The 13,990-nt window shown below is 39.1% G+C and overlaps 1 protein-coding gene across 2 annotated transcripts in view; it reads right to left on the bottom strand.

Annotated features, from left to right (window-relative positions):
- The window catches only part of LOC138318911 (rap guanine nucleotide exchange factor 4-like), a 122,565-nt gene that overhangs the window by 39,492 nt on the left and 69,083 nt on the right, over window positions 1-13,990 (bottom strand). For both annotated transcript variants that reach the window (XM_069261725.1, XM_069261724.1), the window contains one exon: window positions 6,393-6,576. In XM_069261725.1, the coding sequence (XP_069117826.1) occupies window positions 6,393-6,576 (184 nt within the window). The remainder of the gene's footprint in view (window positions 1-6,392; window positions 6,577-13,990) is intronic.

Raw genomic sequence — 13,990 nt, 5'->3', positions numbered from 1 at the left:
TATAATAAGGATGGGGCGCTTATTGGGGGAGTGGAGCTATAATAGGGATGGGGCGCTTATTGGGGGAGTGGAGCTATAATAAGGATGGGGCTCTTATTGGGGAAGTGGAGCTATAATAGGGATGGGGCGCTTATTGGGGGAGTGGAGCTATAATAAGGATGGGGCTCTTATTGGGGAAGGATGGGGCGCTTAGGGAGGGCTATAATAGGGATGGGGCTATGGGGAGTAAAGGATGGGCCTTTGGGAGGGAGCAATTATTGGGGGAGTGGAGCTATAATAAGGATGGGGCTCTTATTGGGGAAGTGGAGCTATAATAGGGATGGGGCGCTTATTGGGGGAGTGGAGCTATAATAAGGATGGGGCTCTTATTGAGGAAGGGGAGCTATAATAGGGATGGGGCACTTATTGGGGGAGTGGAGCTATAATAAGGATGGGGCTCTTATTGAGGAAGTGGAGCTATAATAGGGATGGGGCGCTTATTGGGTTGAATACGATACTTCATAAAATGAAATGCAGATTCAATAAGGTTAAGTCTCTATATCATTGATATGTAAATAAGAGTGCTATTTTGTACACAGGTAGTCATCTGACTTTATTCCAGTAACAGCAGGTGTTACAGTGTTAACAATCACTGTACCACCCTCCCACCTACTCCACGTAATTTGTAGGTCTGGATGTTAATCACACCCGTACTGTAACTGTTCAACTGGAAACCATTCACTGGTCAGGTCCGAGGTAAATATTACCTATATATCCCCAGGTAATATACAAACAGCCTTTCAAATCTCATCAGTTATCACACAATAGTTATACTTCAGGAGTAAAGAATAACAAACCTGCAAACTTTCACTTCCTCACTCAAAATTTTAATATACTCAACAAATGGTGCATTATAGTATTCTAGCATTCAGTTTTACAAATCAATTCTTATAATACATTCTTGAAGGTTATCTAAACCCTAATTCATTCACATGCACTTGCAGTAATTAAGTTATTTTGAGCATTTGTCTATCTACGGAAAATTCTGGGTTGTATTTTTCTCTTCACAATCAGCAAAGAGAAAGAAAGGAACTCTTTGCTCTTTGCCAGTAAACTAGCCGTAACAAGGGTTCATGAGTGTTTATTTAATATATTTACAGCCGTCTCCAAAAAAAACCCACACTTGCAGATCACAACAAAGAAGGCTACTCCTTATAAATGACCTCGTCTATTGATAAAACAGCAGTAGGTTAAAAGCAGCTGAAGTTTTATTTCTGTCTAACACTTTCCAACAGTAGCTGTCCTCCCCTAGAAGTTTACTAGTGTTAGTCCTCACAACTCACAAGCCCAGTGTAGTGTTTAACTTCCAGTCTCATCACAAACTCCCTCGCTCGCCTGACGCTCAGCCAACGCCTTAATTGTTATTTAAGGGTATCTAGTTAATAGGATTCTGTCACATCTTCTGACATCAATGTAAACAATAGCAGGCAGAAGGCATCAATAACAAACAACAATTATGTCAATGTTAACAGGCAAACAGAAAGTAGAAAATTACATTAAAAGTCAAAAATGGTAACAGGGAAATGGTAAACAGAAATAGCATCAGCTTCTGTTGATGATGGTGACAAACACACAGTAATGATACATCAACAGCCAGCCATTGATAGTGTTGATCTAGTGAGAACAAACGGTAAACAGTAAATACATCAGTGGCCACACACCGACACACCGACGTGTGATAGAGTTTGAATGATATATGCTATGATGGTGTAGCAATGGTCATCTCCCTCGCGTGACTTCCTGGCCAGTTTGTGGGAAAGACTATAATGTATTAGACCTCAAGTAATTACTAAATGTATTAATTGCACAGTGACTAGGTAGAGTAGCCTAGTCTTCAATAGGTTCAACATTTATATTTAATAAGTGCATTCTGGTTTGATGTGGAAGTGTAAGCCTTTCACTATGACAACTAGGGTTTAATTCCTGATGTGAATAGACCTAGGTATGAAATCCCCGACCCTCACTTCATGGGTTTTCACACCAGGTATGAAATCCCCGACCCTCACTTCATGGGTTTTCACACCAGGTATGAAATCCCCGACCCTCACTTCATGGGTTTTCACACCAGGTATGAAATCCCCGACCCTCACTTCATGGGTTTTCACACCAGGTTTGAAATCCCCGACCCTCACTTCATGGGTTTTCACACCAGGTAAGAAATCCCCGACCCTCAATTCATGGGTTTTCACACCAGGTATGAAATCCCCAACCCTCACTTCATGGGTTTTCACACCAGGTATGAAATCCCCGACCCTCATTTCATTGGTTTTCACACCAGGTATGGAATCCCCGACCCTCACTTCATGGGTTTTCACACCAGGTATGAAATCCTCGACCCTCACTTCATGGGTTTTCACACCAGGTATGGAATCCCCGACCCTCACTTCATGGGTTTTCACACCAGGTATGAAATCCCCGACCCTCATTTCATTGGTTTTCACACCAGGTATGAAATCCCCGACCCTCACTTCATGGGTTTTCACACCAGGTATGAAATCCCCGACCCTCACTTCATGGGTTTTCACACCAGGTATGGAATCCCCGACCCTCACTTCATGGGTTTTCACACCAGGTATGAAATCCCCGACCCTCATTTCATTGGTTTTCACACCAGGTATGAAATCCCCGACCCTCACTTCATGGGTTTTCACACCAGGTATGAAATCCCCGACCCTCACTTCATGGGTTTTCACACCAGGTATGAAATCCCCGACCCTCACTTCATGGGCTTTCACACCAGGTATGAAATCCCCGACCCTCACTTCATGGGTTTTCACACCAGGTAAGAAATCCCCGACCCTCACTTCATGGGTTTTCACACCAGGTATTTTTACTCCCACATTAACTTGTTCACCCTTGAAAATTCCTAAAAAAGTTTTAACAGAGTTCAAATGAGTCTTCAGGACTGAAGGAGTTAAAATCATTTATATGTATGCTTCCATCACGGCCAGCAAATCAACATTGGAATGTGATTTGTACAAATGAGTATGATTATATTGTACAATTGAATTACTGGTACAATGTATCTTTATATACGAGTTAATCGTAAATGTTTCTACTTTATAGTGGTATATATAGTAACACATTACCCAGTATATCATCCTCTAAATCAAGTTTGCTAGCATTACACATCATATTGCACTGGTGTATCAATCATTTATTTTTCTCTCAAACACCTTCAAACTGTCATTCACTCTATTATACAGACAGATGACATTGGTTTATGTCAAAGGTCAAGGACTGATTAACACCAGCAATGATATCACAATAGATTACATACAAAGATGGAATACTGATTTACTGTAGTCTGTATACAGGTGTACTGATTACATGTAGCCTGTATACAGGTGTACTGATTACCTGTAGTCTGTATACAGGTGTACTGATTACCTGTAGTCTGTATACAGGTGGACTGATTACCTGTAGTCTGTATACAGGTGTACTGATTACCTGTAGTCTGTATACAGGTGTACTGATTACCTGTAGTCTGTATACAGGTGTACTGATTACCTGTAGTCTGTATACAGGTGTACTGATTACCTGTAGTCTGTATACAGGTGGACTGATTACCTGTAGTCTGTATACAGGTGTACTGATTACCTGTTGTCTGTATACAGGTGTACTGATTACCTGTTGTCTGTATACAGGTGTACTGATTACCTGTAGTCTGTATACAGGTGTACTGATTACTTGTAGTCTGTATACAGGTGTACTGATTACTTGTAGTCTGTATACAGGTGTACTGATTACCTTTAGTCTGTATACAGGTGTACTGATTACCTGTAGTCTGTATACAGGTGTACTGATTACTTGTTGTCTGTATACTGGTGTACTGATTACCTGTAGTCTGTATACATGTGTACTGATTACCTGTAGTCTGTATACAGGTGTACTGATTACCTGTTGTCTGTATACAGGTGTACTGATTACCTGTTGTCTGTATACAGGTGTACTGATTGCCTGTAGTCTGTATACAGGTGTACTGATTACTTGTAGTCTGTATACAGGTGTACTGATTACTTGTAGTCTGTATACAGGTGTACTGATTACCTTTAGTCTGTATACAGGTGTACTGATTACCTGTAATCTGTATACAGGTGTACTGATTACTTGTAGTCTGTATACAGGTGTACTGATTACTGTAGTCTGTATACAGGTGTACTGATTACCTGTAGTCTGTATACAGGTGTACTGATTACCTGTAGTCTGTATACAGGTGTACTGATTACTGTAGTCTGTATACAGGTGTACTGATTACCTGTAGTCTGTATACAGGTGTACTGATTACCTGTAGTCTGTATACAGGTGTACTGATTACCTGTAGTCTGTATACAGGTGTACTGATTACCTGTAGTCTGTATACAGGTGTACTGATTACCTGTAGTCTGTATACAGGTGTACTGATTACCTGTAGTCTGTATACAGGTGTACTGATTACCCGTAGTCTGTATACAGGTGTACTGATTACCTGTAGCCTGTATACAGGTGTACTGATTACCTGTAGTCTGTATACAGGTGTACTGATTACCTGTAGTCTGTATACAGGTGTACTGATTACCTGTAGTCTGTATACAGGTGTACAGATTACCTGTAGTCTGTATACAGGTGTACTGGTTACCAGTAGTCTGTTTACAGGTGTACTGATTACCCGTAGTCTGTATACAGGTGTACTGATTACCTGTAGCCTGTATACAGGTGTACTGATTACCTGTAGTCTGTATACAGGTGTACTGATTACCTGTAGTCTGTATACAGGTGTACTGATTACCTGTAGTCTGTATACAGGTGTACTGATTACCTGTTGTCTGTATACAGGTGAACTGATTACCCGTAGTCTGTATACAGGTGTACTGATTACCTGTAGTCTGTATACAGGTGTACTGATTACCTGTAGTCTGTATACAGGTGTACTGATTACCTGTAGTCTGTATACAGGTGTACTGATTACCTGTAGTCTGTATACAGGTGTACTGATTACCTGTAGTCTGTATACAGGTGTACTGATTACCTGTTGTCTGTATACAGGTGTACTGATTACCTGTAGTCTGTATACAGGTGTACTGATTACCTGTAGTCTGTATACAGGTGTACTGATTACCTGTAGTCTGTATACAGGTGTACTGATTACCTGTAGTCTGTATACAGGTGTACTGATTACCTGTAGTCTGTATACAGGTGTACTGATTACCTGTATTCTGTATACAGGTGTACTGATTACCTGTTGTCTGTATACAGGTGTACTGATTACCTGTAGTCTGTATACAGGTGTACTGATTACCTGTAGTCTGTATACAGGTGTACTGATTACCTGTAGTCTGTATACAGGTGTACTGATTACCTGTAGTCTGTATACAGGTGTACTGATTACCTGTAGTCTGTATACTGGTGTACTGATACCTGTTTTCTGTATACTGGTGTACTGAATACCTGTTTTCTGTATACAGGTGTACTGAATACCTGTTTTCTGTATACAGGTGTACTGAATACCTGTTTTCTGTATACAGGTGTACTGATTACTGTTGTCTGTATACAGGTGTACTGATTACCTGTAGTCTGTATACAGGTGTACTGATTACCTGTAGTCTGTATACAGGTGTACTGATTACCCGTAGTCTGTATACAGGTGTACTGATTACCTGTAGTCTGTATCCAGGTGTACTGATTACCTGTCTTCTGTATACAGGTTATTGATTACGTATTCTGTATACAGGTGTAAAGATTTCCTTTAATGTGTATACAGGTGCAAAGATTACCTGTAATCTGTATACTGACATAGGTATTACCAGGTATAATGTTACATTTGGTCATTATACCGGTTTGGATAACTTTTTTATTAGGAACTTGTGCAAAAACTGATGATAGTATTCAAAACTTTTTGGAAATCCTCTGAGCTTCATCATATAACTGTCCTCACACTAAATTTGCACCAGATTTATGTTGCATTACATGCATTCTAAATCCATATGTTAGTATAATAACATAAATACATTATCTTCTTTACACTCAAGTTGCTAAACTTGGCTATCTGACTGATGCTTATGAATGGATTTTAAATACTGATGATAAAAGTTGATTTGGACATCTTAATTGACTAAAATTTAAAAAGCAATTAAAGGTGTTTTTGTACCAAAACAAACAAGACCGAACACTTTGGTAGCAGCACACATGTGTTTGTGATGGTTACTCAATCTTACTTACCTTTTACCAAACGCCAGCTGCAGCAGCGTATCCTGACTTAACACTGGTGACAACATTAGATTCCTAATGCCACAAGACATGGCGCTGACGGCTAAGGCAGCCATGTCCTCATCTACAGCACTGTCTAATCCAACAACACATGTGTAGTGACTTACGATTTACGGAGGATCATCCTCATCATGGCATCAGGCCCTATCTGAGCCAGCGACAAGAGTGTGTCCTGAAGCTCCTCATCACACTCCTTCCTGTCAGCGTGACTTGGCGTCGTGCCAACCCCTTGGTCATCCTGGCGGAACCGATAGAACAGGTACCTATCCTTGAACTGGTGCTCATGGCATACTGTGGACAGGTGGAAATGGCATAGGTGTATCAAAATTTGGGAAATAATAGGAGTGTTAACGTTTTATATATTGAGAGTTAATTATGTCAGACATATCAGGTTTATTTATACTCAACAGGTATGCTTTTCGTCAGGTAGGAATATTAATTATACCCAGAATAGGACCATTTCAAGTCCTGAATAAGAGGCAACAATATTTTTCACTTTAAATACAAGTAAAAGGTAGTAATTTGTTCACACCATATCAACCATGTCTATTGAACTTTCCACTTCACTGACTCTATCCCCTGTTGACAGTTATAGCAATGTATGTAAAGCTACTTGTATCTGAAGTTATAGTTCAAATATATTTAACCCAAGTCACTTAACATCTGAAAATATTTACATGCAGAATTAAGTTTGAATACCATTATCTAATTTTAAAACTGCATCAACCAAAGAATTGAGTGGGGCACACGATAGTTAATCTTAGATAATCCCACTATATAAAGGAAACTGGGAATTACAACATATCAAACTTCTATACCAAAGGTATATATCAATCTTTCATATTTTCTTTCACAACTTTGTTAGAACTAATTAAAGTTGTCAACTGACACCTCCAATAAAAAAATGTTAAATCGGTGCTGTATAGAAATAAAGCTATCTGAAAAGGACTGATGATGACTGAAATGTCAGTTCTCCAGAGGGAACACCCCTATATATACCATAGACAGAGTGGATCTGATGGCTCATCTTACTGTAGTTCACACTGTGGGTAACACTTGTATGGCAGAACCAAAATAACAAGCACAAGTAGTATTGTGTTGAAGGAAAAGAAGGGGAAAATCCCTGGAGTGTTTAGTCTGACAAATCCACACATGAAAATCAATATGTTAACTATGCTTGTTAGGCATTAGGATAATATCTATCTACCTACCAAAAACCAACAATACTTACAACATCACATACAGCAGGAAATCATACTAAAACTGTCTTAGTGACCACCTCTACATAAAGACCATCTGCTTAATATGACCACTTTTTAGTGTGTTTGGTTTTATTAGTTTAACGTCCTATTAACAGCCAGGGTCATGTAAGGATGTGCCAGGTTTGTTGGTGGAGGAAAGCCAGAGTACCCAGAGAAAAACCACCGACGAGGGGTCATTACCTGGCAACTGCCCCACATGGGGTTCGAACCCTAATCTCAGAGGTGGAGAGCTAAAATGTGGTAATATGTCGGGACATCTTAACCACTCGGACACCGCAGCCCCTACTTTTTAGTGTCATGATTCTTTTCAACAAACATGACCTGTGTATAAAGACCACTTGGCTATAGAGACCAGTATTTCCATGTACCTTGGAACCTCCCGAAACCGAACCTTCTCAAAACCGATCACCTCTAGAAACCGAACATGGATGTCATGTACGGAATGAATTCCTCTTTATTAATAGTATATAAAACTTCCCAAAACCGATCCCTCCCAATTCCGAATACCGGACCGATTTTGAGATCGGAATAGTCAAATGTAACTAAAATACACTTCTGAAAACCGGCCTTACCTGAGCGACACCGATAGATTGCATTGAGGTCTGAGCAACCGACCGTGAAATACACACGTACCTGTACAATAGTTGTCGCATGCCATGTCCTGGGGCATGTATACAGATGTGAAGGCTATAGGTACACGGTAATTATACCCGAGATAGTGGTGAAATTATTTAATCATGTCTATTGTTTAGATATTTAACAAAAGTCTACCACGTGCACGCGGTTTGTTTACTGTATGAAAACAAGCAGAGCTAGTAATAAAGAGATAGTTTCGTATTCAAATCACACGGGTTTTTTTATTTACATATGTCGTAAATTATCTGTATGAAGAAGCCAAAGCCATGTAATTGTTTTTAGAAAATGACTATGTCATATAATGACCGACATCAACTGATCATCATGTAATTAGACTATTTAATTTGATTCTTGACGTAACCGGAAGCGATCGGCCGTATGTAGGTTAGTGCAGACGAGAACATCCACAAGAACATTCACGCAACTAACTAACTAAACTACGTTTATAAAACGGTAACAAAATCAAGATTGTTGTAATCCATTCCTTTTAAACGTATGATTCTCTCTTTTGTGATAACATTCACATTAACAATCAATATCGGTCGGTTTTAACGAACACTAGGCATACATGCGGTACACTAGTGTAAAAAACGACTTCCAATCGATTAAATCCGGATCGTAATGATCGGTATTCGGTTCACTTCTCCAAACCGAACCCTCTCTAAACCGGCCGAAATTATGTGCACCGACCATGATCGCTATAGAGACCAGTATTTCCATGTACCTTGGGTGGTCTTTAAAGAATGGTTTGACAGTACATCACCAAAATATCACATATATGCATCACATACATGGACACAAAAATTAAAACACACAAATATGAAACATCCCTATCTCACTAAAATGTCCTCACCAAAACATCTCATTCTCACAAAAATGTCCTCACCAAAACATCTCACTGTCAATAAAATGTCCCCAACAAAACATCTCACTCTCACAAAAATGTCCTCACCAAAACATCTCACTGTCAATAAAATGTCCCCACCAAAACATCTCACTCTCACCAAAATGTCCCATCAAACCTCCACACTCTCACCAAAATGTCCCATCAAACCTTTACACTCTCACCAAAATGTCCCCACCAAAACTTCTCACTCTCACCAAAATGTCCCACCAAAACATCTAACTCTAACAAAAATGTCACCACCAAAACATCTCACTCGCACCAAAATATCCCACCAAAACATCTCACTCTTACCAAAACGTCCCACCATAACTTCTCATTCTCACCAAAATGTCCACACCAAAACATCTCACTCTCACCAAAATGTCCCACCAAAACATCTAACCCTCACAAAAATGTCACCACCAAAACATCTCACTCTCACTAAAATGTCCCACCAAAACATCTCACTCTCACTAAAATGTCCCCACCAAAATATCTCACTCCCACTAAAATGTCCCCACCAAAACTTCTCACTCTCACCAAAATGTCCCCACCAAAACATCTCCCTCTTACCAAAACGTCCCACCATAACTTCTCATTCTCACCAATATGTCCACATCAAAACTTCACACTCTCACCAAAATGTCCCCATCAAAACTTCACACTCTCACCAAAATGTCCCCACCAAAACTTCACACTCTCACCAAAATGTCCCCACCAAAACTTCACACTCTCACCAAAATGTCCCACCAAAACTTCTCACTCTCACCAAAATGTCCCCACCAAAACTTCTCACTCTCACCAAAATGTCCGCATCAAAACATCTCACTCGCACCAAAATGTCCCACCAAAACATCTCACTCTTACCAAAACGTCCCACCAAAACTTCTCACTCTCACCAAAATGTCCCCAACAAAACATCTCACTCTCACAAAAATGTCCTCACCAAAACATCTAACTCTCACTAAAATGTCCCCACCAAAACTTCTCACTCTCACCAAAATGTCCCCACCAAAACTTCTCACTCTCACCAAAATGTCCCACCAAAACTTGTCACTCTCACCAAAATGTCCTCACCAAAACATCTCACTCTCACCAAAATGTCCCACCAAAACTTCTCACTCTCACCAAAATGTCCCACCAAAACTTCTCACTCTCACCAAAATGTCCTTACCAAAACATCTCACTCTCACCAAAATGTCCCACCAAAACTTCTCACTCTCACCAAAATGTCCCACCAAAACATCTCACTCTCACCAAAATGTCCCCACCAAAACTTCTCACTCTCACCAAAATGTCCCCACCAAAACTTCACACTCTCACCAAAATGTCCCCACCAAAACTTCACATTCTCACCAAAATGTCCCCACCAAAACTTCACACTCTCACCAAAATGTCCCCACCAAAACTTCTCACTCTCACCAAAATGTCCCCACCAAAACTTCACACTCTCACCAAAATGTCCCATCAAAACTTCACACTCTCACCAAAATGTCCCCACCAAAACTTCTCACTCTCACCAAAATGTCCCCACCAAAACATCTCACTCTCACCAAAATGTCCCCACCAAAACTTCTCACTCTCACCAAAATGTCCCCACCAAAACTTCTCACTCTCACCAAAATGTCCCCACCAAAACTTCTCACTCTCACCAAAATGTCCCCACCAAAACTTCACACTCTCACCAAAATGTCCCCACCAAAACTTCTCACTCTCACCAAAATGTCCCCACCAAAACTTCACACTCTCACCACACAAAATGTCCCCACCAAAACTTCTCACTCTCACCAAAATGTCCCACCAAAACATCTCACTCTCACCAAAATGTCCCCACCAAAACTTCTCACTCTCACCAAAATGTCCCCACCAAAACTTCACACTCTCACCAAAATGTCCCCACCAAAACTTCACACTCTCACCAAAATGTCCCCACCAAAACTTCTCACTCTCACCAAAATGTCCCCACCAAAACTTCACACTCTCACCAAAATGTCCCCACCAAAACTTCACACTCTCACCAAAATGTCCCACCAAAACATCTCACTCTCACCAAAATGTCCCCACCAAAACTTCTCACTCTCACCAAAATGTCCCACCAAAACTTCTCACTCTCACCAAAATGTCCCCACCAAAACATCTCACTCTCACCAAAATGTCCCCACCAAAACTTCTCACTCTCACCAAAATGTCCCCACCAAAACATCTCTCTCTCACCAAAATGTCCCCACCAAAACTTCACACTCTCATTCACACAGTCAACAGAAACACCACACTTTATATCTCACTAAAACATCTTCTTTTCATCCAAACATCATGTCACCAAAGAAGAATAAAAAAGATTCACATCAAAATTGGAAAAGAGAGAAAGCAACAAAATCTTAAACAGACATTTAAATGTTTTCAAATTAAAAAAAAAAAAAACACAGAAAAAAAAGTCTTTAAAACAAGATATGGATAGATCAATCATAGCAGAACTACACGGTCAGTTAGGTGAGTGCTAGAACACAAGAATACAGGTGAGACACTTTGAAAGCATGACTATGGCAGAACCCAGTGGTAATATGGTAAAGTAATTAAACTCTGTAATAATACACATCCTGATAATGACCATTCTATCATCAGTACTAATTCTCCATGTAAAGAGATGATTACTGTTACAGATCAAGATTTATTGTCATCAATTAACACCCAATTATTGATTTGTGTTGTGGTAATACACTTGTATGTACCTAGAACTAAACCACAGACATGGAAACAAACGACTGACAAAGAAACTACTGACAAAGAAATAAACAACTGACAAGGTAACAAACAACCGTTGACAAATTAACAAGGGACTGATAAATAAATAAACGACTGACAAAGAAATAAATGACTAACAAAGAAATAAACGAATGGTAAAAAACAAAGTCAACAAGAAACCAACTGGCTGTTGAGAGAATAAGCGGACGATGAAAGGCATTACTGATGAACAGCAGCATAGAGTCTATTAAAATCTTGGTAATTAATTAAAACCTGATCGCTGGAGGTGGTTCTGTAGATAAGAGCCCGGTGTGCCTTGTGTGGGCTGCAGGGCTGTGGTGTTCTACCACTAATAGTTATTAACTACTGTCGTGGTGCTGTGACCTTTACTAGACCTTCAACATCAATACATGTATAACATATGACCGATGGAAGCAATTCTCAATACCAGCTCATCATTGGTGCATCACTAAATTTTTCTGTTTTTTAATTGAACTAAAGGTCAAAGCAAAAGAGCACATTGTCTTTAACTTCCATATAGTCGCCTTTGTTTCTTAATAAAAAATCATGAGTTTGCATATTGGTTGAAATTGGTATGCAATAAATACTGAACCTTGTAGCAAGGACCCCAGTAAAGTGTTCTTTTTGGGTGATTACAGTAATTAACATTTCCTTATTCTGAAACATTCAATTCTGCAGTGTAAGAGTTTTAGGTCCTGCTGTCTATACATTATTTAACAAGGTATTTGGAGGTTTTTTTTATCAGATTATAAGGGCGCAGCCCTTCATGCCAGAAGGGCACAAAGTGGGAAGCACTTCTAAATAACACATACATAAAAATATAAGCAAAAACACAATTTTCAAAATTCAATCCTAGACACTGACAGCTTTAGTTTGCGGCCGCCATATTTTTACCCACTGTGAAAAAAGCCATCAGCCTGAATGCGATGCTTTGAAGTCAGCTCATCATATAATCAAGCAATTCAAACGCTTTTATGATCCATCGAACGTAATCTTCATCAGACAGAAGCTCAGTACTATTGCTCTTTATTTGCAAGCGTTCAAGTGATAGACCACCTTCCAATATAATCAGCTGACCAAAAACGGAATATCTGTTACGGAAATAAAATTTCTTCTTTCTCTTATGTGGATTCCTTCTAAAATGGGGGTTTTGGAACAAAGATAGAGTGTGAATATATGCATAAAAAATAAGCAGAAAATTTGGCCCCTTTATTTCCATAAATTGAACTTTTTAACATTGCATAATTAATGATTACTGAAACATCTGGCTGCGTCCTTTAAGGCCTTGCCTTCAGTCATATTAAGGTCAGTCACTCTGTGCCTGGTTATGAATGGACAGAAATCAAATGTCAAACTTATGAAAACTTAAGGATGTATTCTTCTGAGGTTTCAGTCCCGTTGAAGTCTCGTTTCGACATAGATTAAAAAAGTTATGAGATTTTCAAATACTAATTATCAATATCTGTAGCAAGTTGGCAGTTGCAAATTTTATCAAATAATTACATTTCTATTCTTAGTAGATTCTTTTATATAGGGATTTTAAGAAACGGCCCATTTGGCGGCCATTTTGAAATTGTCTTTTTTTTTCGCTTTGAGTAGAGCCACAGTTTTACCATTTCTACTTCAATTGTTTTTAGTTAAATCATCACTGTGCCAGCATTTTTAGCTGTATCGAGCTGATTTTTGCTGTAAGTCTTTTCTAGGTTCATGGTTATTAAAATATTGAGCATTGAGGTGTGAAATGATATATTTTGGCCAACTTATCTTAACATTTGATGGTTATTTGGGCACTTTTATTTTTCACTCTAAAATATTGAAAAATAACAAATATTAAAATTGGACAAAAAAGTAAGCACATGAACCCCCCCCCCCATTTTTCTGCCTGATTTAGAAAGAAAAACCCTTTCCCTATTGATATGCAAAATTTTGACAAAAGTTTAATACTAGAACTTTTTCTATAAAGGGTTGGCAAAAATGGCAGTAAATGTTGCAATTGCAATTTGTAGCTCAAAATTAAGGGGTTGGGGTAGGATATGTTGTTATTCTGAGAAAAAATATGAGTCTTATTAATCATAACTGTTATATTTTTAAAGAAAACTACTGGAAAATAAATTTTACAAACATCCATACATATCAAACACATCATTAGGAAATTTTG

The sequence above is a fragment of the Argopecten irradians genome, chromosome 3 (assembly GCF_041381155.1).
Source record: "Argopecten irradians isolate NY chromosome 3, Ai_NY, whole genome shotgun sequence".
Lineage (NCBI taxonomy): Eukaryota > Metazoa > Mollusca > Bivalvia > Pectinida > Pectinidae > Argopecten > Argopecten irradians.
Note: the sequence above shows the minus strand (reverse complement) of the source record. Positions and strands in the feature narration are given on the sequence as shown.